This window comes from Macaca mulatta, chromosome 12 (genome assembly GCF_049350105.2).
Source record: "Macaca mulatta isolate MMU2019108-1 chromosome 12, T2T-MMU8v2.0, whole genome shotgun sequence".
Classification (NCBI taxonomy): domain Eukaryota; kingdom Metazoa; phylum Chordata; class Mammalia; order Primates; family Cercopithecidae; genus Macaca; species Macaca mulatta.
The window spans coordinates 52,896,905-52,923,965 of record NC_133417.1 but is presented as its reverse complement, the minus strand read 5'-3'; the positions used below and the strand labels follow the sequence as shown (position 1 = coordinate 52,923,965).

Sequence of the window (27,061 nt, the reverse complement as noted above, 5' to 3'; positions counted from 1 at the left end):
GACATTTGGGTTGTTTACATTGCTGAAGCTATTAAAAATAGTACTGCTGCAAACATTCACATACACTTTTTTTGTAGTTACCTGGTTTCATTTGTCTTGGTTGTATACCTTGGAGTGTAACTTAAATAATATATATTATACTATACTATATGTGTAGATGTATATATACATATATAAATTATATATATTATATACATTATACTGTGTACTATAATATATTTTGAAAAATTCCTCAAGTTCAATATTAAAAAGAGATTTAGGAATGACAGTTCCTGCAATTTATGTGACTTAGGAAGATAACTTACCTATTGTGCTTTTGATATCTTGGATAGTTTGAATGCCTATCAGTTTTGTGGAAGTATTTTCTTCATTTAAGAACACTTCGTATGTCCTTGCAAGCAGTACATATTAGTTATCCTTTGGTTTTTAGTGTTCTTTGACGGTAAATTTGATTCCTGATTTCTTCCTAAGGAAAAATAGTACAAATACAAATAAAGTCTAAAAGCATTACTATAAAAAATAAAAATAAAAAATAAAAAGCCGGAAGATAACTTACAAATGCCATGTTGCATTTCTGGCACTTTCCTCTCCTAAAGTTGGTTTCTGCTACCTATCATGCTATTAATTTTTTAATCTCAGTTCTTCATAGAATGTACAGAATTCCTTACTGACACTCTTGTTGTTACTGTGACATATAGCTATTTAATATAGTCAGTTTTTTTAAACAATCATATTGGGTCTTGGAATGTTACAGATTAGCTGAGAGTAACATGGTAGGAAAAAGGCATGACATCACCAGGCCAGCAGTTGCCTGGAGGGGGATTATTTAGTTTGCATAAAATGTTTTAAATGTTTAATTATGTGTTATAGACTAAACATTACTAATTATAGGTGATAGTTTACTTATATCTCTAATATTGGTACAGTTTTTTTTTTTTTAAACATTCATCTTGCTTATAGAGATTTCTGTTTGTTTTTAAGGATATTTTGGAACTCTTAGAAAAAAGAGTGAAGTCAAGATTTTCTCACCGGCAGATACACTTAATGAATTCATTTGGTTTTCCACAGTATGTTAAAATATTTAAAGAACAGTTATCTCTACCTGCAGAATTTCCAGACAAGCTTTTTGCTGAGAAGTGGAATGAAAATGTTCAGGTAACTTAAAGGCAATAAAACTAAATGTTCCTTGCTATATGATTTAAAGCAATTAAAACACAAATTTTAGAAATTAGTAAATTAACACAAAGTTTCTAATATTGCTGAGGGATAAAGCTACAGGAATACAAATTATATGCTTTTTTAAAATTTTCTTGTAACAGTTGAAATGTCGTATCTGCTAAGTTCTATCTCAAAAGAACATTACAGTTAAGCTTTAGGATTTATGTTATTAGTTTGAAGTAAACTTTAATGAGGCTTTAGTTTTATCTATATGTGGTTTATATTTCAGATAATTTTATTAGTGAATTTGCATAATTTACTTTTATATTTTACATATTTAGCAATAATAATAAATAGTAAATAATGATAAATAAATGTTAGTGATTCATACCTATTCTGTGTGGATTTTTTTTCTTCCAGTTTTCATTAGCAATTTCAGCTTTTACTTTGTTGGGCCTTAAGAGGCAGCACAGACTGTGGCACCTCCGGTTATATTATCTATTAGGTGATCACATCTCTCAGTCCCTGGAGACCTGAGAATCTTAGATACAAAGGCAGGTTCATATGTTGTTTTAAAGATTTGCCACACCTTTGAGACTATAAATTTACCTGTGCTTAAAATATTCTCAACACACTAGCATTTTAATCTTATGCTGTCAAGAAGCTTCAGTTGGCAAAGAGAAAGGAGGAAGTATGCATGTGTATGTGTATTTAATAACCTAATTGAAAAACATTGTTAATGAATAAGTCCCTTATGGTAGAATCTCAAAAAATATTGGCCTCGTGAGAGTGGAAAATAATATGGAGTCCCTGGCTCTGAAGGAATTGGGAAAAATTGATTGATAATATTAAAATACTGGTAAGGATAATTAGATCTTTGAATAGAATTACACAGTCTATATTCAGTGACTCTATAAAAAAGATTGTTTTATTTTAAAGCAGTAGTGGTAGATTGTATTTTTTTTTTTTTTTTTGAGATGGAGTCTTGCTGTGTTGCCCAGGCTGGGGTGCAGTGGCGCAATCTTGGCTCACTGCAAGCTCCGCCTCCCAGGTTCACGCCATTCTCCTGCCTCAGCCTCCTGAGTAGCTGGGACTACAGGAGCCTGCCACCACGCCCAGCTAATTTTTTGTATTTTTAGTAGAGACGGGGTTTCACTGCGTTAGCCAGAATGGTCTCGATCTCCTGACCTTGTCATCTGCCTGCCTCAGCCACCCAAAGTGCTGGGATTACAGGCGTGAGCCACCACACCTGACCTCAAGTAGATTGTGTTTTTACCATGAATTCTTACATACTAATACTAAATTGGAAGCATTTTGCATTTAGTTTGTTCTTTAAATGATTATTGTTTTGATTATAAAATATAGTCTGCTCATGTAAGCACTATTAATTTTGACACATTTCATTTTTTAAAAAAGTCGTAAAAGTTTATTGAACAAAATGTAATCAGTGCAAAAAAATACATGATAAACAGTGGAAGTTTCCCATAAGACTATATCAATTCTCCTTCCTTCTACTATGGAGTAATTATTTGGTCTATAACATTGCAGAGTTTATATACATGCTAAATATATTGTTTTTACGTAAAGGACTCAAAGCCTACATATGTTTATATTACTTTTTCCCATTGTTATGACTGATAATTCCTTGTTCTTTTTCTTAATACAACTATACATAATTGTATGTAAAAATAGCTCACATTATCTTTAAAATTCAGATACTATGCCTTGATATAATTAGGTATGGATCCTCCCTTCCACTCAAATTAATCATTCCTGAGACTTGGATAGTTCAATTACCTGAGCCAAGTGTCTTTGATACTATTTCTAATTATAGGATTCCATCTATAGGAGCACTTTCTTTGTAGTTGGTACTCCCACATTGTCCCCTCTTACCGGGGTCTGGTATGGACCAGACCTCTGGATCTTCAGCTTTTAGGTCTACTTTTCAGTGCTTCACAGACTTTCGTCTTCTACAACTCCTGAACTGATTGTCTTATTCCACCAGTATATTTTTCTGGCTGTTTTAGAGATTCAAATGTAGTCTTTCATAGTATTTAAATTTCTGTACTTTACATGGGCTCTTATTTTTTCCATACCTGCTCACACTTAATCTTCCTAAGTTAACTACATGGTTCAGGTTGCATTGTGCCATTTTCCATCCACCGTCCTTCCCAACTGTATTGCATTCTGAGCATCTCAAAGTGGGTCTGTAAATAAAGAGGATGCTGGGAGTTACTGGTGAAGAAGTATAACTCTGCATGACTTAGGAAATGGTAACTATATGTTAATAGTGTAACTACTCTACTTTCTGGACTTTTGTTGCAGACCTTAAATCCCCTGAATGTGAGCACTATCCTGTCATCTTTTTGACAGTCTTAATAGTCCATTTCATTAAGTAGAAGCAGCATCACTGGTGTTTGTGTCTCTTGAGTTCTAATATTTTCTTCCCCTATCTTGATTATCTTATGCCTCTCTTTGGTATGTGAATAAAATGAGCTTCACTTGAAAAATCTGTCAGCACCATGGTCAGAGTCCCTGCCTTGTGGAGTAGGGTGGTAGCTGCATTAAGGGAGCTATTCTTTCTCTTAGTGCTGATTATCCAGGAAGTTATTTTTAATGGCAAGATTAAGCCAATAGCAGTGATACAGATAACAGGTCACACATGGAATCTCATCCACAAAATATCTTCAGGATAAGATGAAACCTTGATATCCTGCCTAATTTGAAGGTTTGTTTTAGCCCTACTTCAAATGAGTCAAATAAGTAAGCAGAGTAGACTCTTATCTTAGCATGGCAGTATAAGAGAGATCCTTTAAAAAGAACATTTAAAAGAATCATACCTTATTCTCCTCAAATGAAATCTACCAAAGTACTGTAGCTCATGTGGTTGTTGATAATAGCCTTATCCTCAAATAGGGTATAGTGTTTGAATCAAGATGGATTTAAAAATATAATAAACGATGTTAGACAATTTTTTTTTTGTTTAAATGGCTCATGTAGATAAGGTAGGCATTTTAAAAAGCAGAGTAAGTAATTATAGAAGCAAGAAGGTGATAGCTTTTAGAAAGAGGGGGGACTGGAGTCAAACCACTAATAATAAAGAGATAAAGTAGGAAGATGGAGTATAGAAGATTAACCTTTGAAGCATCATGTCAAAAAGAGGCAAATACAGGTTTTAAAAATAATTGATTCTTGCAGAGAAAATTTCTTAAATCAGTTTTGTCTCAGGTGGATTTTCTTTAGTTTTCCTAAGTGCTCTGATTTTACCACATCAACTTTTACAAGTTACAGATTACAGAAGCAAAGACTATAGTTTGCCTGTGATATTTAGCCACATATCTTCCATATTTCAATTTTAAAACTGTGGAAAAGCTAAACAAATTTTTTTTTTTAATTTCCAAAAGTTATTTTTTTTTATGTTCACCCTGTGTACTTCCAAGGAAATTCTACCCTGTTTGTGATAGAAAAAGATATATATAGTAACCAGAAGTCCTTTAAAATACAAAGACTAGAAACAATAGCAAGGGAGTGGGAACTATAATTAATAATATATTTCCTGAGAGTATAAAATTTCATTCCAGTAGACTAGAACTTCTGAATCTGGTCTTCTTAGAGTGGACAAAGTAAAGACATGTAATTCAGCTCTAGAAAATACAGAAATGCTTAGTTTTCTGGGGTTTTTTGTTTGTTTTTTTAAGAAAAAAGAATTCTTATTCCATGCAGATAATTTTTGAAAAATTATGTCGATCTTTTCCAGGCCTTTCTTGGCTCTGCTACCTCTGAATTTACTCTCTTTTCATCTAATCCTTTCTTCAATGCCAATGTGCCTCACCTTCCATTCAACCCTAATATACTGCAGTCACTTGCCTCTTTAGATGTTGCTTTCTCAAAAGGCCCTGGTGACCTTTGAATTTCTAAAGCCATTAGCCTCTTCTCAAATATATCTTAATTTTACAAAGTAGTTCATATTGTTGAACCCCACTTCTCTCTTAAAACTTTCTTCCCTTGTTTTCTAGATCTCTGCTGTCTTAGATTCTCTTCCAGTCTTTGGTATTTTTCTTACTTTCTTAGTTTTTCTCTTTTCCCACCTACTACTTAAATATTGATAATCCAAGATTCATTTCTTGAGCACATTTCACTTTTCACAGGCCATTTTGTTTCCCATAGATTATCTTTGATTTTTATCTCCTACCTTTCAAACCCTTCCTTCTCTTCTGCTACCAGTTAATTCTCTACCAGATATATCTCCTATAAGTGTCTTAATTCTCTTTTGTCTTCATTACCACTCAGATAGTTCAGACCCTCCTTACCTCTTGTCTGGACAGCTACCTCCAATTAGGTTTTTCTGCCTTTGTCTTTTTGTACATTCACTTTGCCAGTAACTGAAACTCCAGTACGTGACTACTCATTTTCTGCCAATATGTGATGATTTTCCTACTACTCATGCTGTTCCCTGTAACTGGAATGCTCTTCCTTCTTTTTTAAATCTCTTGTCTCATCCAGTTTAAGCATTATTTGTAGTGCTTTACCTTGTTTCCCTAGGTACAGTAACTCATGTGCTTGTGTTTTTGTGCTGCATTTTGTTCATTTCACTGGTATTACTGTAGTTTCCTTTATTCAAGTAGGAATTTGGGGTTAGCAAGGATTGTATTATCATAGTGTTTATTGAATTAATGTAAAGAACAGGATAAGGAAATCAGTAGACTGGAAACTTTATTTTGGTTTTAGTGTTCTACAAATAAGACCAACATCTATTTAATAATGAATTAATATTAGATAGCATTAATAAGGCACACCAACCAGTAAGGCACAGGATTATATTTGGGTTTTAAACTACATCTTTCCTCAATTTTGGCTTTTCCCCCCCCTCTTAGTATCTCTCAGAAGATAGAAGTGTGCAAGAAGTACTACAGAAGCATTTCAATATCAGCAAAAACCTGCGGTCATTACACATGCTATTGGTTTGTATTAGTTTTGTTTTATTGCTTGTTGCTTTGTTTTTGTTTTTGTTTTTGATAGTGATGGGGTCTCACTTTGTTGCCCAGACTGGTTGCGAACTCCTGGCCTTAAGCCATCCTCCCACCTCTGCCTCCCTAAGTGCTGACATCACAGGCATCAGCCACTGTGCCTAGCCTACTTTTATCATTTTCTGTCTTTCACTAGATAATTAAGTTTTTATGGGAATTGATTAAACCTGTAGGTAAATTTTGGGAGAATCGACATGCATTGGAACACTACATTGAGTGTTCCAATCTCTGAATAGGGTTCATATCTCCTTTTATTTGATTTCTTGTTTGATTACTTTCATCAGCATTTTATAGCTCTTACTACACAGATGATGTAGTTATTTAATGTGTATACCAGTATTTAATTTGTTAGAACAATTGTAAATGGTGGCTTGAAGTTTTGGTTTCCCACATATTCATTACATATAGAATATGTGATTGATTACATATATACACTTTAATATATAGAAATGTGATTGACTTTTGTGTGTTGATCTTATAGTCTATGCTGAACTCACTTATTCTAGGAGGTTTTTTAATAGATTCCTTGGGACTTTTGATGTAGACCATTACATTTTTCACAAATAGTGACTTTTTTTTTCTTTCCAATCTGTATGCCTTTTATTGCTTTCCTTGCTTTTTTGCAATGACTAGAATTTCCAGTGTTATGCTGAATTAGAACAGTGAGAGAGGACATCCTTTCTTGTTCCCAGTCTTAGGAAGAAAGGATTCAAACTTTTACCATTAAGTATGATGTTAGCTATAGGTTTTTAATACATGTTCATTATCAGGTTGAGGTAATCCTCATCTGTTTGTAATTTGCTGAGAGTTTATTATACATGGGTGTTGGATTTTGTCAAGTGCTTGTTCTTGATTGTTTCACATGATCATATTTCTCTTTAACCTGTTGATATATTTGATTACATTATTTTTTGAGTGTTGAACCAGCCTTATATACCTGGAATAAATCCTACTTGGTTATGATGTTTTGCCAAGTAATTATGTCTTAAGCTTACATAATACCAGTATCAAACAAGAAGTACTTAATTGTTCTGAAAATTAACTTTCTTCACTAAGAGTAATTTGGTTTTAGTCTAATATTTCTAGAAAATTATGGCAGATACCTTTGAAAGAGAAGATAGTTTTGGTTTCACAGAAAAGTCATTTTTAATAATAATGATAGAATAATAATGATAGTAGCTACCATTTATTGACCAGCATATGAGCCAAGTATTGTAGATACTAGTAGTACCTATATTATGTCTGACCATTGGAATAATCTTATTTTTTATTCTTACCCCTAAAGAAATTCAGGCTCCTTAAAGCTTAATAACTTGCCCAAGGTCACATTACTAGTAGATAACAAAGCCAGGACTTAATTCAAAGCTCTCTGGCTTCAAGTTTGTGTCCTACTTGGCTGTATGGTTCACCCATGTTTACATACAAGTTTTCTTTCCTCATTGCTGTTTTTGCTGAGGAAAGTTAAGTCTTTTTATCCCTATTTACTTTCCCTCTATTGTCAAAAGCATACTGCCATTTTCAGCAACAACTGTCTTTATCATGAAGGAATTTGAGGACGAGTAATTTTTAGAGGAGGTATGTGTGTATATATATGTATCTCCATCCGGAAAATATCTCTGCCTCCATATTGTCAATAGTAATGACCATTGTTCTGCCATTTTTCCATTAATTTTTAATTCATGGTAATTAATTAAATAATGGCTTGTTTTTTGTCATATGGGATTCTACTTTGAGGGCTGCTTACTCATATTCTTAGCTCATCCCATTATTGGTTGTCATTGTCTTACTGTGGAAGCTCATTATAGATTACAGATTTTCGGCCTCTCCAGTAACCAGAGAAATACTACAATTAAACTTTTTTTCTTGCCAATCTAGTGGCAGGGTTAAAGGTTATGCTTGATGGTATCGTGACTGTGACTTAATATTTATCACTGCTGCCAACATAAATATGTGTAAGTGCTTTGGAGAGTAATTTAGCAAATTAGTTAACTAGAGAAACATACTAATACTAGAGAAACTCTAGTTACCTAATGCACAGGAAGACGTGTCCAAGGTTGTTTACTGCAGTCTTGTTTATAATTGGGGAAAAAAAAGAAATGACAGATGTCTGTCAATGGGAAATTAGCAAATGAATAATTGTGGGTATATACAAAGAAATATAACAAAAAAATGAATAAACCAGAATTGATACTGCCTCAACATGGATAAAACCTCACAGTGAAGAGAGTTGTGAAAGTGTATTTATATAAAAGTTGAAAATTACTCTGTTGTATAATACATGTATATGTAGAAGTACACAGTATTAGGTTGGCGAAAAGTTACCATTACTTTCAGTGCCAAAAATGGCAATTACTTTTGCACCAACCTAATAGTATAGACATGCTTGGTTTTTTTATGTGGGGAAGAGTAGAGTCCCGTCCAGAGGAGATGGACTCTAAGATCATTTTCTTAAACAGGGAAAGTAGTCATGGATATTTAATTTATTATTCTCTGTTGCCTTTGTTAAAAAAAAATTTCTTATGCCTTTGCGTCCTCATAGCTTAGCTCCCACATATCAGTGAAAACATATGATGTTTGGTTTTCCATTCCTGAGTTACTTCACTTAGAATAATAGTCTCCAGTTTCATCCAGGTCATTGCAAATGCTGTTAGTTCGTTCCTTTTTATGACTCTGTAGTATTCCGCAGTATATATATACCACAGTTTCTTTATCCACTCGATTGATGGGCATTTGGGTTGGTTCTACGATTTTGCAGTTGTGACTTGTGCTGCTATAAACATGGGTGTGCAAGTATCTTTTTCACATAATGACCTCTTTTCCTCTGAGTAGATGCCCTGTAGTGTGATTGCTGTATCAAATGGTATTTCTACTTTTAGTTCTTTAAGGAATCTCCACATTGTTTTCCAGTGGGGCGAGGAAAAGACTACAAATATGATGCAGTGTATACTGCTCGAGTGATGCGTGCACCGAAGTCTCACAAATCACCACTAAACAACTTACTCATGTAACCAAATACCATACCACCCGTATGACAATAACTTATGGAAAAATGAAATTAAAAAATAAAAATTAAACAGAATTCATAATTAAAGGAAAAAGGAAAGGAGAAAGAGAGGGAGCACTGGCAATCCTAGGTCCCAACCAGTAGGAGAATGAAGGACAAGGATTGCCAGACTCTTTGCCCAGCTAATCACTTGGCGCCTTGCGCCCTGGTTAAGGTGGAGGAGAGAGTTTCTTGGATAATTATATCCCAAATATTGCATGGCACATACTTATACTAAGAAACTATTGTTTATTTGAAATTGAAATTTAAGGAGAGGTCATGCATTTTTATCTGGTAAATCTTCTAACCCTAAATGACCAAATTTAACTTTTATGAAAAATACAAATAAGGAAGAAAGGAAATCTTCAAATACTTGAGTAGCAGCTCTGCTCCAGGACCTCTGTTCATTTTTGGAAACTAAAGAAGCAGCACAAGAGAAGTAGACTCTGCTTTCAAGGGGAGTTATTCCTGAGTATAAATGTGCTATTTTTTTTCTCTTTTGTATAACTGAACATAAAACAGCTAACTGCTATGTAAATTAACACTAACGTGGCTGGATGATTAGGTGGTGAAAAAGTTAACAAGGCATAGATCTGCCTTTTGGACTTGTGTTTGGGGCTTTTATTAGTAAGTATTCTTAATTATTTTCAGTTTCTTCTCCTTGACCTACTCCTCTTTAAATATTGTTCTTCCGAACATTAAGTAAACAAGTTATGCAAGTGGGATGGGCTAGAGAGAGCAGCAAAAACTTCTTTTATGCTTTACATCTGCAGTTATGTGACACACAAATTGAAATACTGTATTTTAATAGAACTGAATTTGAGAATACCTTCCTCAGCATTAATATTTACTCTCCCTTAAGAATTGACTATACAAATTCAGAAGTTTTGCACAGTAGTATCTCCAAAATGCCCATGTAAATACGTAATTGTTTTTCTGATCCACATTTCCCTAGATGCTTACTTTAAATCGAGTAACAGCATCACACCCCTTTATGACTGCCATAGATCTAATGGAAGCAAGTCAACTGTGTAGCATGGACTCAAAAGCAAATATTGTACATGGTAAGAGCCCAGCCTTATTTTTTAAATTGTGGTTTTTAAAACTTTGAATTTAGATAATGGAATGTTTTTAAAATTACAGTAAACATGGGCATAATACTTGATAAAATACTTTTCTATCCATATAGCCTTTAACTTAGTCCTTTTGAAGGTACTATCACTCCCATTTAAAGTGAAAAAAAAAATTTGACACTCTGCCTCTTTTGCCACATTGGAAATCCAGGTAAGACTACGTTGCTGATGTTATCATTGTATCAAGAGCTACTGAAGAGCATTCGCTGGGTTTCAGCCATTTTGGGTTCGTTATTTCCTTTTGCAAACGTAATGAACCTTTTCCTCTCCAGGGGGAAAAAAGGAATACACATATTTGGATATAATTTCCAGTTTAGGAAGTCTCTGGATAAAGCCTATCCAAAGGCCCTGTGTGATTTAAAGTCACATAAAAATTGAAGTTTATTTTGTTTACTGTGGGCCATATGGTGAGTGCTTAATAATACTGTCGCTAATCTTTGTGACATTTCTAAAAGTTTAAAAATATCCTTATTTTGCAGATATGGAAAACTAAGCACAGGGAGGTGAAGTAACTTAAATTTATATAGATAATAGTGATTGGAACACATTTGAAATCTAGAATCTTGACCTTCTTCACCCCTCAAAACCATAGATCTTTCACTATATTTAAATTCTCAATAATTTGTAGCTGCTCATTTTTGAATTTTCAATAATGAAGTATTTTGCTATTTGGAGAACAGTTTTTTCAGTCTTATGTGTCATTAAACTGATAGTTTTTTTCCCTTTTACTATAGGTCTATCAGTCTTGGAAATCTGTCTTATAATAGCAATGAAACATTTAAATGACATCTATGAGGAAGAGCCATTTAATTTTCAAATGGTCTATAATGGTGAGATGAGACTTAAGTAGCTTTTTTCTGACTCTTCCCCACTGCTTATTTGAAGGTATAATGTTGTCATTGCTTTCTACCCAGAGTTTCAGAAGTTTGTTCAAAGGAAAGCACATTCTGTTTATAATTTTGAAAAACCTGTTGTCATGAAGGTAAGATTTAGTTTGCTATTTTTCTACAGACAAGTATATTTTTTACATCCAATTTGATTATGTATTAAAATTGCACTTTCATTTTTAAATATTAAGTATTATAGAGATTTTTTTAAAACAATTATCTAAAAATGAAATATTTTGAAAAAATCTGAGGAAGTGACCAGTTGTTTTAGTTTGTGGAGGTATACTGCCCTCTGCTGTCTCTTCATAGCACTTGCATCCTGAAAACAACTTCAGTATAGTGTGTGATACAACCTTTCCCTTTCCAACCCAAGGATTGATTGGCTTTTATAATCGCAGCAGTAAAAGAAAAAAAATGAAAATAAGAGCCATTAAGAAACTTAAAAGACAAAATCTCACTGGCCTGTGAGGGGATACAGACAAAGTGTTATTTGAGGGCTGAGTCATGAGTTTTACAACTTCAGGACTTCATGTAGATTACCATTGTCCACTACAAAGATAATGTGAGCCATGTAATGTAGTTTTAGATTTTCTAGTACCTGTAAGAAAAAAGGTGTAATTTTAATTATATATTATATTTAATTCAACATATCAAAAATGTGTCATTCTATAATCATAGAAAAACAAAGTATTTTACATTCTTTTGAATTAAGTCTTTAACATTTGGTGTACATTTATAGTTACAAAGCACATCTCAGTGGCCTAAATATTCACTGGAAATTCTTGCTGTTTAGATTCCATAAAATTTGTAGCTGAGAAAGTAAATTTACATTTTGAAATTGTTCTAAACATGCTCAGAATTTTTTAATAGAATTAAATATCCATTTTTAAGTTTAAATAAAAATTGAGTCACCATTGAAATGCTGAGTAGCCTAGTGTGGACAGTGCAGCTCTTGAGGATTTTAAGGAATGAAACTTTTTTAAAACAGTGGATCCCCAAGTCCACTGGCATCCCTTGTAGGCCCTAGTAATCAGAATTTCATTTCCTGTAGCAACAAAAGTAAGTACAGAGCACTGCCATTTCTTCAAAGAAACAGGAAAAGTATTTTACAATACTGGATGGTTTTTTTCCCCTAATAGTCTTATTTTGTGAGAGTTGTGAAAATGGAAAGGTTACCCAAGTATTTAAATTTTTTGAGTTTTTTTGTTTGTTTTTTGTTTTTTGAGATGGAGTCTCCTTCTGTTACCCAGCCTGGAGTACAGTGGTGGGTGCAATCTTGGCTCACTGCAACCTCTGCCTCCCGAGTTAAGCGTTTCTCCTGCCTCGGCTTCCTGAATAGCTGGGATTACAGGCGTGCACCACCATACCCAGCTAATTTTTGTATTCTTAGTAGAGACAGGGTTTCACCATGTTGGTCAGGCTGGTCTCTAACTCCTGACCTTGTGATCTGCCCACCTCGGCCTCCTAAAGTGCTGGGATTACAGCCTTGAGCCACTGTGCCCGGCCTGCATTTAAATTCTCAATAATTTGTAGCTGCTCATTTCTGAATTTTCAATAATGAAGTATTTTGCTATTTAGAAATGTTTTAAATCTGCACAGTTCTATTCAGCTCTAATACCTGCAGCCTCCAGTATTTTCTCATTTGCAGATATGAAGGTATCTGAGCTGTTTCTCTATCAGAAGAATTTATGTGATACATAGAGAATATGCTCCAGTGATGTTTTTTTACAGTGAGTTGTAAGAATGTAATAGAATCCTCAGGAATCTATTTCAGTGTATCGTTATTTAATGGTTAGTATATCATGATTTAATGGTTTCCGTTTTTTTCATACCCTAATAACGTACCTAACACAACACTGAAGGTCAGAAAAGATACAATACATGAATATTAAGGATAAGAGGAAGCAGACAGGAAAGAGCCCTATTAAGATGGGGAAAATGGAAGAATGTTGTGACAGTCTCAGTCTGACTTCTTAGAGGAAACAGGAGCCTGTCCCCTCTCCATGTCCATACCACCCTGTTGAATCCTTTACTTACAGGATCAGCTGAATATGCCTAGTTGACTCCAGGGTCTTTTTCTGCCTCCCTCTTTGTTACAGTTGTTAACTTTTCACATAGCAAAGCAAAGGTAGAGACAGACAAAATATAAATGCAAATCTGAGTAGCTTAGGTAATCGATCAGAAAGTCTTATCTGATTCTTAGGTTTTTACAGACAACTGGAAACACTTTATTAATTAAAGTACTAGGAGGAACTATGATAGAGAATGAGGCCAGGAAGAAAACCGTTATTGTATATATTGAATTAAAGTTTGCCATGTTTACATTCAACAATATATGGACAAGTAAGTGTGCATTGACACTGTTTTACCTGATAATAGAGTTTTTTATGGGGTTGTGAGAGTTTTTTTAGTCCTGTTGATAGTTGTTAGTTTGTTTCCCAGTACTCTGTTCTGCAGCTGACCAAAACACTAACTGTTCTCTGGGAGAGACCAGGAGAGTTGTTACTCTCCTCTCCTATTCAACCTAAACTATTTCTTTCATCTTTCAGGCTTTTGAACACTTGCAACAATTAGAATTAATAAAGCCCATGGAAAGAACTTCAGGAAATTCACAGAGAGAGTACCAGCTGATGAAACTGCTTTTGGATAATACTCAAATTATGAATGCTCTGCAGAAATATCCCAACTGTCCTACAGATGTGAGGCAGTGGGCAACATCCTCACTGAGCTGGTTATGAATATAACCAGTGACTTCAACTTTGGCATTTCATTCATACTTCTGTAGAGAACGAAAAACTATTGTCCTTTAACATGATAATACTAAACATTCTATAAATATTTTTGTATTTATGTGAGACTTGCATGTCTACTGTCTTGGCTGTGTCTTGCCTTTTAATCATGAACAGTTACATGATTTATAATTTCAGTAATTGAGATTACTTTGTAAGTAGCAGTTCAGAAGAATAAAATATGACTGTTTTAGGGACTAGACCATGTGCTTTTTTAACACTTATATATATAATGGTCTATTTGAAGAGCTCACTTCAACCTAACAGCTAGATGTCTTTACAAACCTTAAACCAAAGGAGTAAAAAAACAATCGTAACAACTGAAGTATAAGTAACCTTTGGTACAGTAGGTTTGCTGCAGGGTTTTTTTCTGTCCACAAGCAAATTTTGGATTCTATCCCAGACTCAGGTTTTCTAGTTCAGGAGACTAACCAGCTTAGTCAGAAGATGGTTCACATGGAAGGAAAAGGCCAAGGAGTTTGAAGATTTTTCTTCTAGATATCTCAAAATGTGGTACTCATACCATCCACATCAGAATCCCTTGTAGGATTTTCTAAAATTACAGATTGTTGAGCTTACCATAGGTCAAAAGGATTGGAATTTGCCTTCTTAACAAGTATAGTCATGGCACCACATAACATTTTGGTCCGTGACATTGTATATATGAGGGTGGTCTTGTAAGACTGTACCATATTTTTATTGTACCTTTTCTATGTTTGAATATACAAATGTTTACCAGTGTGTTACAGTTGCCTACAGTATTACAGTAACATTCTGTACAGCATTGTAGCCTAAGAGTAATAGGCTAGGCTGTATGTATAGCCTAGGTGTGTAACAGGCTATATACCATCAGGGTTTGTGTAAGTACACTCTGTGATGTTCATCCAATGATGAAATCACCCAGAGACACATTTCTCAGAACATAGCCCCATCATGAAGTGACGTGACTGTACCAGAGATTTCTGGAAAAGCACTCCCAAAAGTAATGAGACATGTATGGCAATGTTAACTGAACCTGTATCAAACAGTAAATCCCTGAGGAATGTGGAAATGTCAGTAAAAGCATTGTCTTTTAAGTAAGTTCCAAGATCCATGAATTAACAGAGGCATATATTTAAAATGAAATTTAATAAGCACTTAAGTGACTTCATTTGTTCAAGAATATTTGATTGCCTACTGTGTGCATGGGAGGTTTACAAAAGACAGACTGTCCCTATGCTTGTACAGCTTACAATCCATTTAACTGTTAGAGGCCCTGTGAGATGTAGGTACTGTTATTTACAGATTAGAAAACTAACAAAGCAGTGGCAATGCTGGGAATAGCCAGCAGGCTTGGAATTCAACTCAGTTTAACACCAAAGGCAGTGCTATTAAAACCTGAAGTTCGACAGTGGATTCCTTACCAAATAGTTTTTAAAGTATGCTCTAAGGCACAATGTTTTAATGAAATCTTGGATACAAAGTGGAATAAAAAATTTCTGTGCATAAAAGTAGCTCTTCAGTAGTTACAACATATTCTTTTGCATACATAGCCTTTCCTTCCCTGCAAAAAGTCAAACCTTCTAAGTATTCAGATCCCTGTCATTTACTTTTCAGCAGTCTCATTCAGGCTAAGGCTTGCATACTGATTCTGTGCCATAGTCTACACATTTTTAGGGGATATTTCACCAAAATACTTAACATGGTAACATCACTATTATATACTAGAAGCAAGAATTTTACACTTACGCTCTAACTGACCCTTTTAAAAATTTTCTAAACTATTTGAGGAAAGTATTATTTGTCTTAAAGGGTAACAGCCTCATGAAATGACTTGAGGATTGCAATTTCTTATTAGCTTAAGATGTCACTTAAAAGCTGACAGCCCTCATCTGTCTCATTGGCTACATAAGAGCTACAGAAGATCTATCAATAACCAAGTATACAGATTTTAAGTACCAATTGAGGTAAACATGAAACAGTTAAAAGCAAATTCAAAAAATACATTAGGAAAAGTTACACAAATGAAGCATATGCGTATTATATTCCCAAAGCATTTTTGTGGGGAGGAGCAGTGTTGATTGTTGGCCTTTCCATATTCTCTCATACAAAAAAGCTAAAGTCTATTTGCAAGAGTTTTGAGCTAACTTCATCTCTTAAATTGCTTGAACTGTCATTAATAAAAACAAGTCTGAAAAACCCTAGTTTAAAAAGCGGTTCAAGAATAATGTAAACTTACACATATAGCTTCAAGATACTTTCTTCATTTACTAGAGGAGGAAAAATAGAACCAAAAAAGCACAAACTGCTTTTTAATCTGACTACCTCAGACTGACAAGCAGGTGAAGGAGGAATATTTCAGTGTGTTTTTTACATCTGTGTTCCCTCCAAGTGGCCCACCAGAAACAGAATTCTTGTTAAAATGACTGATTCTCGTGCACGTGAAAGACTCTGGGGAATGAATGCCTGTTTGGTCCAAACTTACTGTATCATAATGCTGTACATGTTGAAAACATAATACCTATTAATGTCCTAACGAATCACTGTTTTGCAGAAAACACTGTAAGAAACACTTCAGTATTTTCTGTAGAGTTTCCATGCATATTTCACCATGGTTCGCATTCTCGGCCTCATCTGGTTTAGAAAGCAATTCTGTTTCTTTCAAACCACCATAATCTAAGTGCTGCCCCGTCCTTCACCTTTACCCTAGAAAATCTGAGAATCCATTGGTGTGTGCTGTGTGACACAATGCCAACAAGCCTCTGCTTCCTAATACTGGCAGGACCAACACACATACTTGAGTGGGAATATAATCTGTTTAGACGATAATAGAGGGAAATACCATAATTAACAAATCTCCCTTCACTCACCACTATCCTCATTCTTGGCAGTTGTCAAGGTGTAAGCCTCACTGTAAGTTACAAAGCTACCACTCCCCTCTTTAAGAACACATAGCTAAAGAAAAACTGCATATGCAAATCATACCATGTTCATTTTTTTTTTATTTAACTTGGGGATGGAATGGGGATAGCATACATTTTATTTGTACAATATTTAACAATCACTTATCCAAGGTGGGGTTTTATGGGGATTTTAAGCTTTCTGTTAAATACTTGCAGAAAAAATAGCAAGTACGATTTGACAGTAGTACAATAACCTGTGCCCAAAACACAAGAAATACAGAGTAAAGCGAAAATAACTGCTTACCAATATTCTGAGAGGTAACAAATGGGATATGGGTTGAGACTGCATAAAAAACGTACTGCTGGTTGAATATCTGAGGTAAATGATGTTCAATCAAGATGCTACTTGTATCATTTTGCCCACAAATTGATAAATAATTTTATGCATATCATACCAAATGTTCCTAAAAAGTAATCTTTCAAAAAAGTAAAAAAGAGAAATTGGAAAGTATCTGTGATGACGCTTCTTTCTTTAAAAAAAAAAAAAAAAAAAGACCAATAATCAGTTTATTCCACTAAACCACCATCTGGCCATGGTTTTTTTCCCTACCACCTGCATTTTACTTAAATGTAGCTGTTACTTAGAGGTGAGGAAACGCGACCAAAGAGATTCTTTTTAAATTTCATGATATGATTCTATTTTAAATTCCAAAGGTGTTGGGTTTTTTCCTGATTGTATTTTCAAAACATCGCCATGAAAGATAGTGCAAGTTCATGGGACTAACAATCATGAGGCACAGTCTCTTTTTCTGGAATTCACAAGGTACCTAGAATTCAAACAAGAATCACACATCACATGCTAAAAAAAACTTCTAGCATCTAAAATACATACAAGAGCTGTGCAGGGCATAGACTTCAAATAAAGCCGAACACTGGTTAATCCATCAGTCCTATGGCAAGTTGATCATAAAGCATTCCTTACGTGGAGATCTGGGCAAGGTAAAGAGTATAAGTTAGAGCAGCAGCAGTTCTGATGGGTATCAGAAAGGCAAAATACAAGACGAGTCATGAGGAGCACCATACACATGAGGAAAGAGTTATTTGGGGGGTTTCAGTTTGCCCCAAAATGGATCACCATTTTTCTCATTCTTTGATCTTTCTTTTTTTCCAGTATCTCTAGCTCAAACTTTCTGTTAACTTGCCCACTCTGCACTGACTGTAAACCAAACACTAAATACCCTGCAAAAGAAAGTTTTAACAAGACTAGGTATAAGGACAGGTAGTCACTGGAACATTCTTATTTTACTGCTTATAAAAAAGTTTTTCTATTAATCATAGTTCTCAAAAGAATACAAGTTTTAAAATTGGTTAGCTACAGTTAAATACAATAACCAGGATTCCTAAAAATTTTTTCTAACTTGAAAACATTTTATATGGTGAATAACTGGTTTTAAAAAAATTTATCTCTAGTACTCACATAAGCCAAACATTCATCATAATATCCCTTGTTTATTTTTGTTTTGATTTTTTTTAACTTTTAAAAAGAAAGTTGAATGTTCACAACAGGTAGAAATTCATCTTCAGGAAATTAATGATTTTCTTGTATGCACATTCTCAATATTTTCCCTTCTTGATTAGTTTTTAAATGGAAGCAAAGCCAGATCAAGAAACTGAGAGACCAAGTACTCTGAAATAGAGGTGAACTCAACATTGAAAATGGAATTGCTAGGAATACAATGAGACCATGGGGACACGCATGACAGTTCTGAATGGTCTGCGGCACACAGACGCTATTACTCTTCTTTTCCTCCCTGCTTAAAGTCTGTTGACCTATGTATTTTTTATAAGTAACATAATTTACTATTCCCAGAGATTACGTACATATATGTAAAATGTAGTGTACTGTGTGGTTAAATAACCATTTTAAGACAACACATTCACAGTGAGCTCCTGACAGTGACATGTAAAAAATTCTTTTATAAAATTAATGTATGGATTTTAAAATGACCTGACAGAAATAACATGGCATAATACTGGCTATTTGTTGATTGGTAATCTGGAAATTCAGGAAATTAATGTTTTACTTTGGCCTGTATAAATCTGAGGAAGAATCCAATTGTATTCTAACATAATATGGTTTTGAAAAGCACTTTGGCACCTGCCTACCATCAATTCCATTTTCTTAGCAAGGATAAGGCATGAACTATCCTAAATTAATATCAGTGTTAGTTGTAAAAGCAATTTTGGGGCGGTGGCTAGGCTATGTTACCTATATCAACATTGGTTACCTCTAAATGTCATTGCATATTTTAAGTTATATGTTTAATTTGTTATCCCTGATTTGTTTTAAAGCAGTAACATCTGAAATCTGCTTAACGTTTAATATCTCTATCCTAGGATAATTCTTTACATATCACAGACATCAAATATTACTCTGACAAGATGGCACCAAGCAGAAGTATAGTGATAAAGTTACAAGTCTCAAAGCAGACAGTGAGGAATTCTGGGTAACGACACTTCCTGAGGTGATCCTAAACAGTGATAAAGAATGTCCCACACACTGTTTGGTGAAAAGAAATACACTACAATTTTACATATATAAATAGAAAAAACTCTATTTTAAAAGACAAAATGAAGAGCTTTCCAGTGTCACAGCTCACTTAAAAAAATTTTATATCATGCTTTAAATTTTCAAATATTCCCCAAACACAGCACACCTAAAAAAAATACTTAGGTAAGTATGCAAATTTTGGGAACTGGATATAAGATGGGACTTTAAAACATGGGAAGAAGGGGGAAATGACACCATCTTTTCAAAAAACAGCACTTTTTTTTCCCTACATTACAAGCCAGCACAAGAAATGCTAAAACACTGCTTTACGAATGGCCACTTACTGTTGGCACTTAAGCATAGCTTACCTTTTTTCCCTTAAATAACACAGTGAATTTGTTACAAAACATGGATTGATTTATTATTCAAATTTTGTTAGTGTTTTCAATTTTATAATTTAGCAACCGTGGAACTGAGGTATACCTTGTTGAGGGAGGTTAAAGTAATGCTTGGAAGCCTCTTTACTGTACCCCACTTTGATGACTTTATGTACACAGAACAGCAGCACACTAAACATTCACAAGCTGTGTCATATTGGCATTACAATAGTCATTTATAGAAACAACAACAGCAAATGCAATAAAAACAAGTTACCCTTTTTAAAATCTGAAATGAAAAGTTTTTGATTTAAAAAAAATAGCAGTAGTTCATTTAAGGAATTAGTGTCTTCTGACAGACATTAAGAAATCTGATGTCAGTTTTCAAACACTCCATTAGCCAGGTCCAAAAGATCCTTGATTTGGAGAGGGCTACATTCTTCATGTACACTTTTTCAAAAGTTTCTTTATAGAGTTTGCAAGGTTTCTCTTAGTCTCTTGTCCTTCACATCTGTGCTGTCGGCAATGCAATAAGTCTCCCAGAGCAACGTTTTTCAACAAAGGGTCTTCTTAACATTTCCAAGAGACATCCTACTCATTTTACACAGAATAAACTGTAAGCAGTTTCGTTAGCTTAGCAGCTCCAGTTCAGAGTCCCATTTCTTAGTGTGCACAGATGGCGCAACCATCATAGACTAGATTCTTTGGGAGGAAAGTCAACATTTGTCACCATTGTGACCACTGTTACAATGTCCTCTGTGGTAATAATATTTGTTAGTCTCTGCATCTGGGTAATTCTTTCACCTACACATCCAGCTGATAACCTGGCTTCTGCGTCATGATCCCAACATTCTTCAATGGTTTCACAGAGCATTGCCATTCCCTAAAAGGAGAAAAACATACTCAAACGCCACAGCAATTTTTGTTTTCTATTAGGAAATAGAATAAAAATTTCATGAAGAAATGGCTAGTTTTCTGGGTCAAAGAAGTTTCTGTCAACATTCACTTTTATTGAATACCATGTGCAGAATCATGAAGAAAAGCATAAAGAGAACTATTTTTTTTCTTTTTAAGCATGAGATTATCACAACAGGAATTTTTTTTTTAACTCCCAAAAAAAAAAAAAAAAAAAAAAACTCTATCCCTTGTTCACAAACCAGGTCATTTCAATGCTAACCCTTCAAATGGACTCAAAAATCAAGGATAAAGGGGGACCTAATCATTTTTATTGTTTTCTTAGTTAATATCAGCATTTCTATCTTCCAATTAAACAGAAGAGCAGAAAGCCCCTTTTGAGATTTATCTGCCTGGTTTTAGCCATGTTTCTAGTTGTATTTAGACCAAAATAACCAGGCAATACTGTTGTGTGCCTGGTCTCTAGTTTTAAAGCACTCTTAAGACTTGAAAGTCTTCTCTAAGCTGAAATCAAAAGGCTACAACAAACTCCCATAGAGAGGAAAAAACCTGGTGCTTCATACACTTTCTAAAATGTTATCATATTGGAAGTGGTCATCAGCAAAGTTACCCAACTATCCACAGGTTCCGAGTCTGGCATGCCTTTTCCCTGGGAAACTAGATGACACACTCTTCTGCGCAGGACCATTGAGACAAAAGCCCTCTAAAGCTCTATAAGTTTACAATCACCTTCAGGGGTATACAGACATAGCCCTAATTCTGCATCCAGAACTCTAGAATATCCTGTGTGAAGATCACCTCCCAGAAAATACTTGAAGAAAGAGAAATGTGCAGAGATAAATAATTCCTCTGAAAAGTGTTTTATTGGAATTTCAAATGAAAAGCTAATTGGATAACTTACAGCATGTTTCTGCCAATAATCTCTTAAAACAGGCCTCTTTTTTTTATGCACAACAACTTCCTGCATGTCTTCAAGAGATGGATGCTGGCCAATTTCCTCCTCAAATGGCAACATGTATTCATCTACAGGTCCTGAAAAGTAAGAAAAGAAAAATAAATCATTTTCATTAAAATCCTCCTGACTTTCAAACTGGTAAAAACTTTCTAAAATATACTCTGTCACCTTTTCCCAACTGTTTACATGTTATGAGGACAGAAGAGAAACAGATTCTCAACTATACTTATACCATAGTGTGACCAAACTAACATATGAGAAATGAAAAGGTCTATAATTTGGCATGTAATTTCCTTAAAGATTGTATAAGGAGCTTTCTTATCTAGGTATAAAGGATGCCTATTTCCATCTGCATAGAGGACATAAGGAACAATCAGTATTTGTAAATTAAGGTTATATAATATCCCTTTAGGGTACTCAATCCTTACAGTTCAGATCAGAATGTTAACAGTGGTGCTTCCATCTCTGGAGACTCTAGGTTCAATGTATTATAACCATGCTTATTCTATGGCATATCCAACCCCCCTGCATGCCCCACATGAGGAATTATGCACCTCAGAGTCATACCTCTTCTCTATACTCCCTCACAACAGCTGCCAAAAAGTACGTTTAATTTTTTAGAAAATCACAAACAGGCTCTCCAACTAGGGGTTCCAACAAGTCAGGATGTGCCTTCATAGACAAGATTAAACAATATAAATAATTCCTTTTTTCTTAGGCCTACTCAGATAAATAGAAAACTGTATTTAGGAGTTAATAATAACTAATATCCAGTGAGCACCTATCCTGATCAGGAACTTTACATATATTACTTACTTCACAGGGTTAAGATGGCACTACCTCTATTTACCTTACAAGCAGCTCAGAAAAGTTACATAATTTGCACAAAGACATACAGCTGTTAAACGGTAGAGCTGGAATTGAACCCAACTCTCTGAATAACTCCGAAGTCTGTGGTTTTAATTGCTGGACTGCCTTACTTTGACAGACACAGGTCACCACTGAGCAATATCAGTGACCAGCTATATGTGTGCATAAACACAAATTTTGTGAAGCTCTTGAAATGCAGTAAATACTCCTGGATAGAATACAATGAATCATAAAGGGGTCATCTAACTTACCCCTCTTCAAATATAAGAATTCTTTATGGCTGGACAGTTGGTCTCTGCTTGAGCACTTCCAGTGACAGAGTACTGACATTCTAAGGTGTCTATTCAACCAACACTTATGTGGTCTACAGGCCAGCAACACTGCCGTCAACTGGTAGCTTAGTTTTTAAGAAATGTAGACTCAGGCTTCAACCCAGACCTACTGAGTCAGAATCTAAATTTTAACAAGATTCCTAAGAATCTGGTATGCCACATTAAAGTTTGAGAACTACTTCATTTAACAAACAAGTAACCATCAACAAATGTGAAAGCACCTACTTTAGCAATTAATGCTCACACTATCCTCTCTACCCCAATTTCTGACTAAAGAATTGGGTTCTGACATAAGAGTCAGAAATGCCTGACTCTGAAATTATTTCATGGTATTTAAGAAAAGGCAGTATCTAGCCTTTTCTTTTTCCAAAAGAACTTCTCGGATAACTCTTCTTCCCCATAAACAAAGCAATTTCTCCCCTAAACTCCTAAAACACATGCTTGTATTTCTTAAGTATTGCGCTCATCCAGAAACATTTACGGAATACCTAAGTACCAGGGAATGGGCTAGACAACTCACACTTAGCTTACTCTAGATTTAATTGTCCAGGATATATTTTATTGCCCTAACTAAACTGTATGTTACTTGAGAACAGGGTCTTGTGTCTCCTAAATTACTTAATCCAATGATTTGCTATGGAGAGTTCATATTAATCAAGTTCTTATAAAATATATTTTCCTATAATATCTGCCATCTAACCTACTTCTGCTTCCATAAATGCACATCATAAATGTAATTCCTCTTCCACTTTGAGTCAAAATACTCTGAATTCTTACTCTTCTTCCTAAAGACTTCTAAAATCATTCCCAAATTGCTTCAACTTTTCGTAGGTTTAGCACTGACTCCCAAGCCAATCCCTCAATCCTGGAAGATGCCTATAGACTATGTGCCCATTTCTGAGCACTCTACTAAATTCCCTTTACTAGTACCCCATATTGAATTTCATATTCCAGTGGCAATCTGTCCTACAATGAGAGCCTATTACCGTACTCAGAAAATAAAATATTGTTAATTTTCCTATGGTCTTTGACAATCACAGGAAGGCATTAGACAATTATAAATTAAAACTTAATAAACAGATCGAGCTCATTTACATCTGTTTAGGAGTTCAGCAGTCAGCAAGTTTGCCTATATTATTCAAAACAAAAAATGCCGCAACATACTTGAAGACAGAGTAAAGACCTTATGAAGGAATACTAAAGAGTGCTTGAAACACTATAGTTCTGTCACACTAGGAATATCGTCTGAAAGTTTACCCAGAAAAATAAATAAATAAAAACAAATATCTATAAGACTTAACATGGGCTTCAATAACAAGAACAAGTAATAGAAACCCTTTAACCTGGGGGGCACGACCCATACGACCTTAAAGCAGACCTCTCCCTATGTCTGGATCAGAGTTTCAAATCTAGGTTTCATCATTCACCAGTTTGAGGCTAAAGTAGGCAAACTACTTAATTTCTCTGCATCTCAATTTCCTCATATGTAAAGCATAATAACTACCTCTGAAGCTCTTTTAGGAAATAACCTTAAGGTATGTGAAGTGTCCAGTAACATAGCTAGTAAAGGATCAATACATAGCAATTCCTTTCCTGTCCTACCCCACACTCTGCTCCTCTGCCTCCTGAATTCTCTACCACCTCTTGGAGTCAATTTAAAAAAAGAAAAAAAAAAAAAACTGTACTTTAAAATATTACCTTGGAGTGTATCATCCCTTTTCATACATGTGTGGTAGGCATATATATCTTTTTTAAAAATATTTTTTCCCTTACCATCTGCAGCAGTACAGCGAGAAGCCAGTTCCCATAGGACTAATCCCATGGCGTACATATCTATCCTCAAAAATGCATCCCTTTGGAAGTTTATAGCACCCTCTAATACCTCTGGAGCCATATACCTCCGGGTACCAACCTGAAAAAGATGTTAAAAGCAAAGAGTACTCATTCATTAACTTTATGAACTAACACTGTATGATTTTGTAAGATGAATCAAAACCAAATGTGGTCTATTACCAGGGTAAGGTATACCAGACTATAGCGTATAAATAGTAAGATCCTTTCTGCGTATACTTAAAGAATACATCAAACAGACATTATGCTGGTACAGACTTAGAAGTTTTTATGTTCCCCTTTCTGGATGTAATCACAAGAAACTGAACCGATGGTCAGCTGGGAGAAGGATGCTGCATACTTTGCAGTTTTACCTTTGCATACTGTTTGAAATGTAGCTTAAAAAAAAAACTTTTTTGAGGCCTTTTCTCTGTATTAAAAAAAAAAACTAATATTGTAAAAAGAATTAGCTAAGTAAAGGACACATTGACATTAAAAAGTTCTATCTGTACAAAATCTATGTATTTGTTTATTCATAAATTCTTCTGTCTTGGAGTCCTTTATTTATATCTGTCCCCAACAATTTGGTATTTCTTAGTACTGTAACTATGGTTACTAAGCTAGTACAGCTAGCTTTGGTTGGTGCTTGACAACATTCATATATGAATGCTTAAAAATATTTGTGAGATAGCTGGGTACATCACAACATACTTACGATATATCAGAACTAGAGAACAGTCTAGATATTGGTATGTCCATAAAGCTCCATCCTTAGGTGGCTATAATCTCTACTCTAGATTAAAAGTTGGGCAATTTATGCAAATATACATGTAACAGAGATTGTTTTAAGAATAAAGACAGGTCATTAAAGTTCAAGGAGAACACATTAAAGGGAAAAGTGGCTCTACTTTTAAAAAATTTACTACTCTGAATAATTATTTTAATTGTGTTATCAGTGACTGTTTCCCTAAAACCTACTTTTCTCTTAAAGGTAAATGTATGCCATCCAAAGTACCTACCTCTTCTATTACAAGATTATGGTTTATTTACCATGTTGACATAAAATGTCACCTCTTTTATATGTGTTCTTTGTACTATATAAAATGTGCAATAACATGCAAGTCCCTCCAGATATTTTTGAAATTTTCTGGTCCATGAAATCTCAAGTCGAGGAGTCATTACTGTAAGCAATTAATTTTTAACTAATCATAGAACCCAATTGTGAAGGAGTTAAAATATGACATGAATGAGTCACAAACTTTTTTCTCAAAAAATAGGGGAAGGAGGGCTTATGAGGTACCAAATTAAGAATATGTTCCCAGAATTTAGTCTTATGATAGTCAATCATTCAATTAGCTTAGAAGTTTGTCCTCAGGCTTCCTACACAACCTTGGTAGTATTCTCCACAAAATTGCCTCCATTCCCATATACATTTGCAGTCAACTTTTCTAGAGCTATATGGCTACTGACCATTACCCCAAACTACATTCTTAAACCGTTAGTCAATATTGCCAAAAATTGTGGTGCCATGACTGCTTAAAAAAACGTGTCCTCAGGAACCAACAGGATATGCTAGGGAAAAGAAAGCTAAGAATTAGTTGGTCAAATAATTTACATGATATGAAAGGTGAAGAAATGATAATGTCAAAGGCCTGAATCATTCAGCTTTGTAGAAGATGTCACCTTTTAGGTTGAACTGGTTTCCCTGATTTAAAAGGTGATCTTGGCTGGGCGTGGTGGCTCATGCCTATAATCCCAGCACTTTGGGAGGCCAAGGTGGGAGGATCACTTGAGGTCAGGAGCTGAATACAAGTCTGGCCAACCTGATGAAACCCCGTCTCCACTAAAAATACAAACATTAGCTGGGCATGGTGGCGCATGCGTGTAATCCCAGCTACTTGGGAAGCTGAGCCAGGAGAATCACTTGAACTCGGGAGGCAGAGGCTGCAGTGAGCCAAGATCATGCCACTGCACTCCAGCCTGGGTGACAGAGCGAGACTCTGTCTCAAAAAAAAAAAAATAAATAAATAAATAAATAAATAAAAATAAAAGGTGACCTTGTAGGAATGAAAACATCTTTTCCAGCCTCAAAGTTTCTGAGAATAAAATGTATGGATAATGTTCTTTTCCCTTCTGGCCTTCCTAGAGGTTCCTATTACTAAGATCTCTGTGCACATAGAGGCATACAGAGATGTCAGAGTTACCTAATTCAGGGGTTTACAAGTGCTCTGAACTCTGGAGAGAATTTGGAGAAAAGCCATCACGTTGATTAAAGAAATGAATGAAGCAATAAACAACAAGAAGCAATAAAC

At 34.8% G+C, this 27,061-nt stretch overlaps 2 protein-coding genes across 12 annotated transcripts in view; one reads left to right on the top strand and one right to left on the bottom strand.

Moving 5' to 3' along the window:
* The window catches only part of ORC4 (origin recognition complex subunit 4), a 91,568-nt gene extending 74,138 nt beyond the window's left edge, over positions 1-17,430 (top strand). For all 10 annotated transcript variants that reach the window (XM_077956940.1, XM_077956941.1, XM_077956943.1 and 7 more), the window contains 6 exons: positions 982-1,155; positions 6,033-6,119; positions 10,184-10,292; positions 11,096-11,191; positions 11,276-11,343; positions 13,798-17,430. In XM_077956940.1, the coding sequence (XP_077813066.1) occupies positions 982-1,155; positions 6,033-6,119; positions 10,184-10,292; positions 11,096-11,191; positions 11,276-11,343; positions 13,798-13,986 (723 nt within the window). In that variant the 3' untranslated portion in view covers positions 13,987-17,430. The remainder of the gene's footprint in view (positions 1-981; positions 1,156-6,032; positions 6,120-10,183; positions 10,293-11,095; positions 11,192-11,275; positions 11,344-13,797) is intronic.
* ACVR2A (activin A receptor type 2A) overlaps positions 17,001-27,061 on the bottom strand; it is an 86,919-nt gene continuing 76,858 nt past the window's right edge. For both annotated transcript variants that reach the window (XM_077956938.1, XM_077956939.1), the window contains 3 exons: positions 24,693-24,831; positions 21,664-21,794; positions 17,001-20,730 (listed from right to left, as the gene is read on the bottom strand). In XM_077956938.1, coding sequence (XP_077813064.1) covers positions 20,536-20,730; positions 21,664-21,794; positions 24,693-24,831 — 465 coding nt within the window. In that variant the 3' untranslated portion in view covers positions 17,001-20,535. The remainder of the gene's footprint in view (positions 20,731-21,663; positions 21,795-24,692; positions 24,832-27,061) is intronic.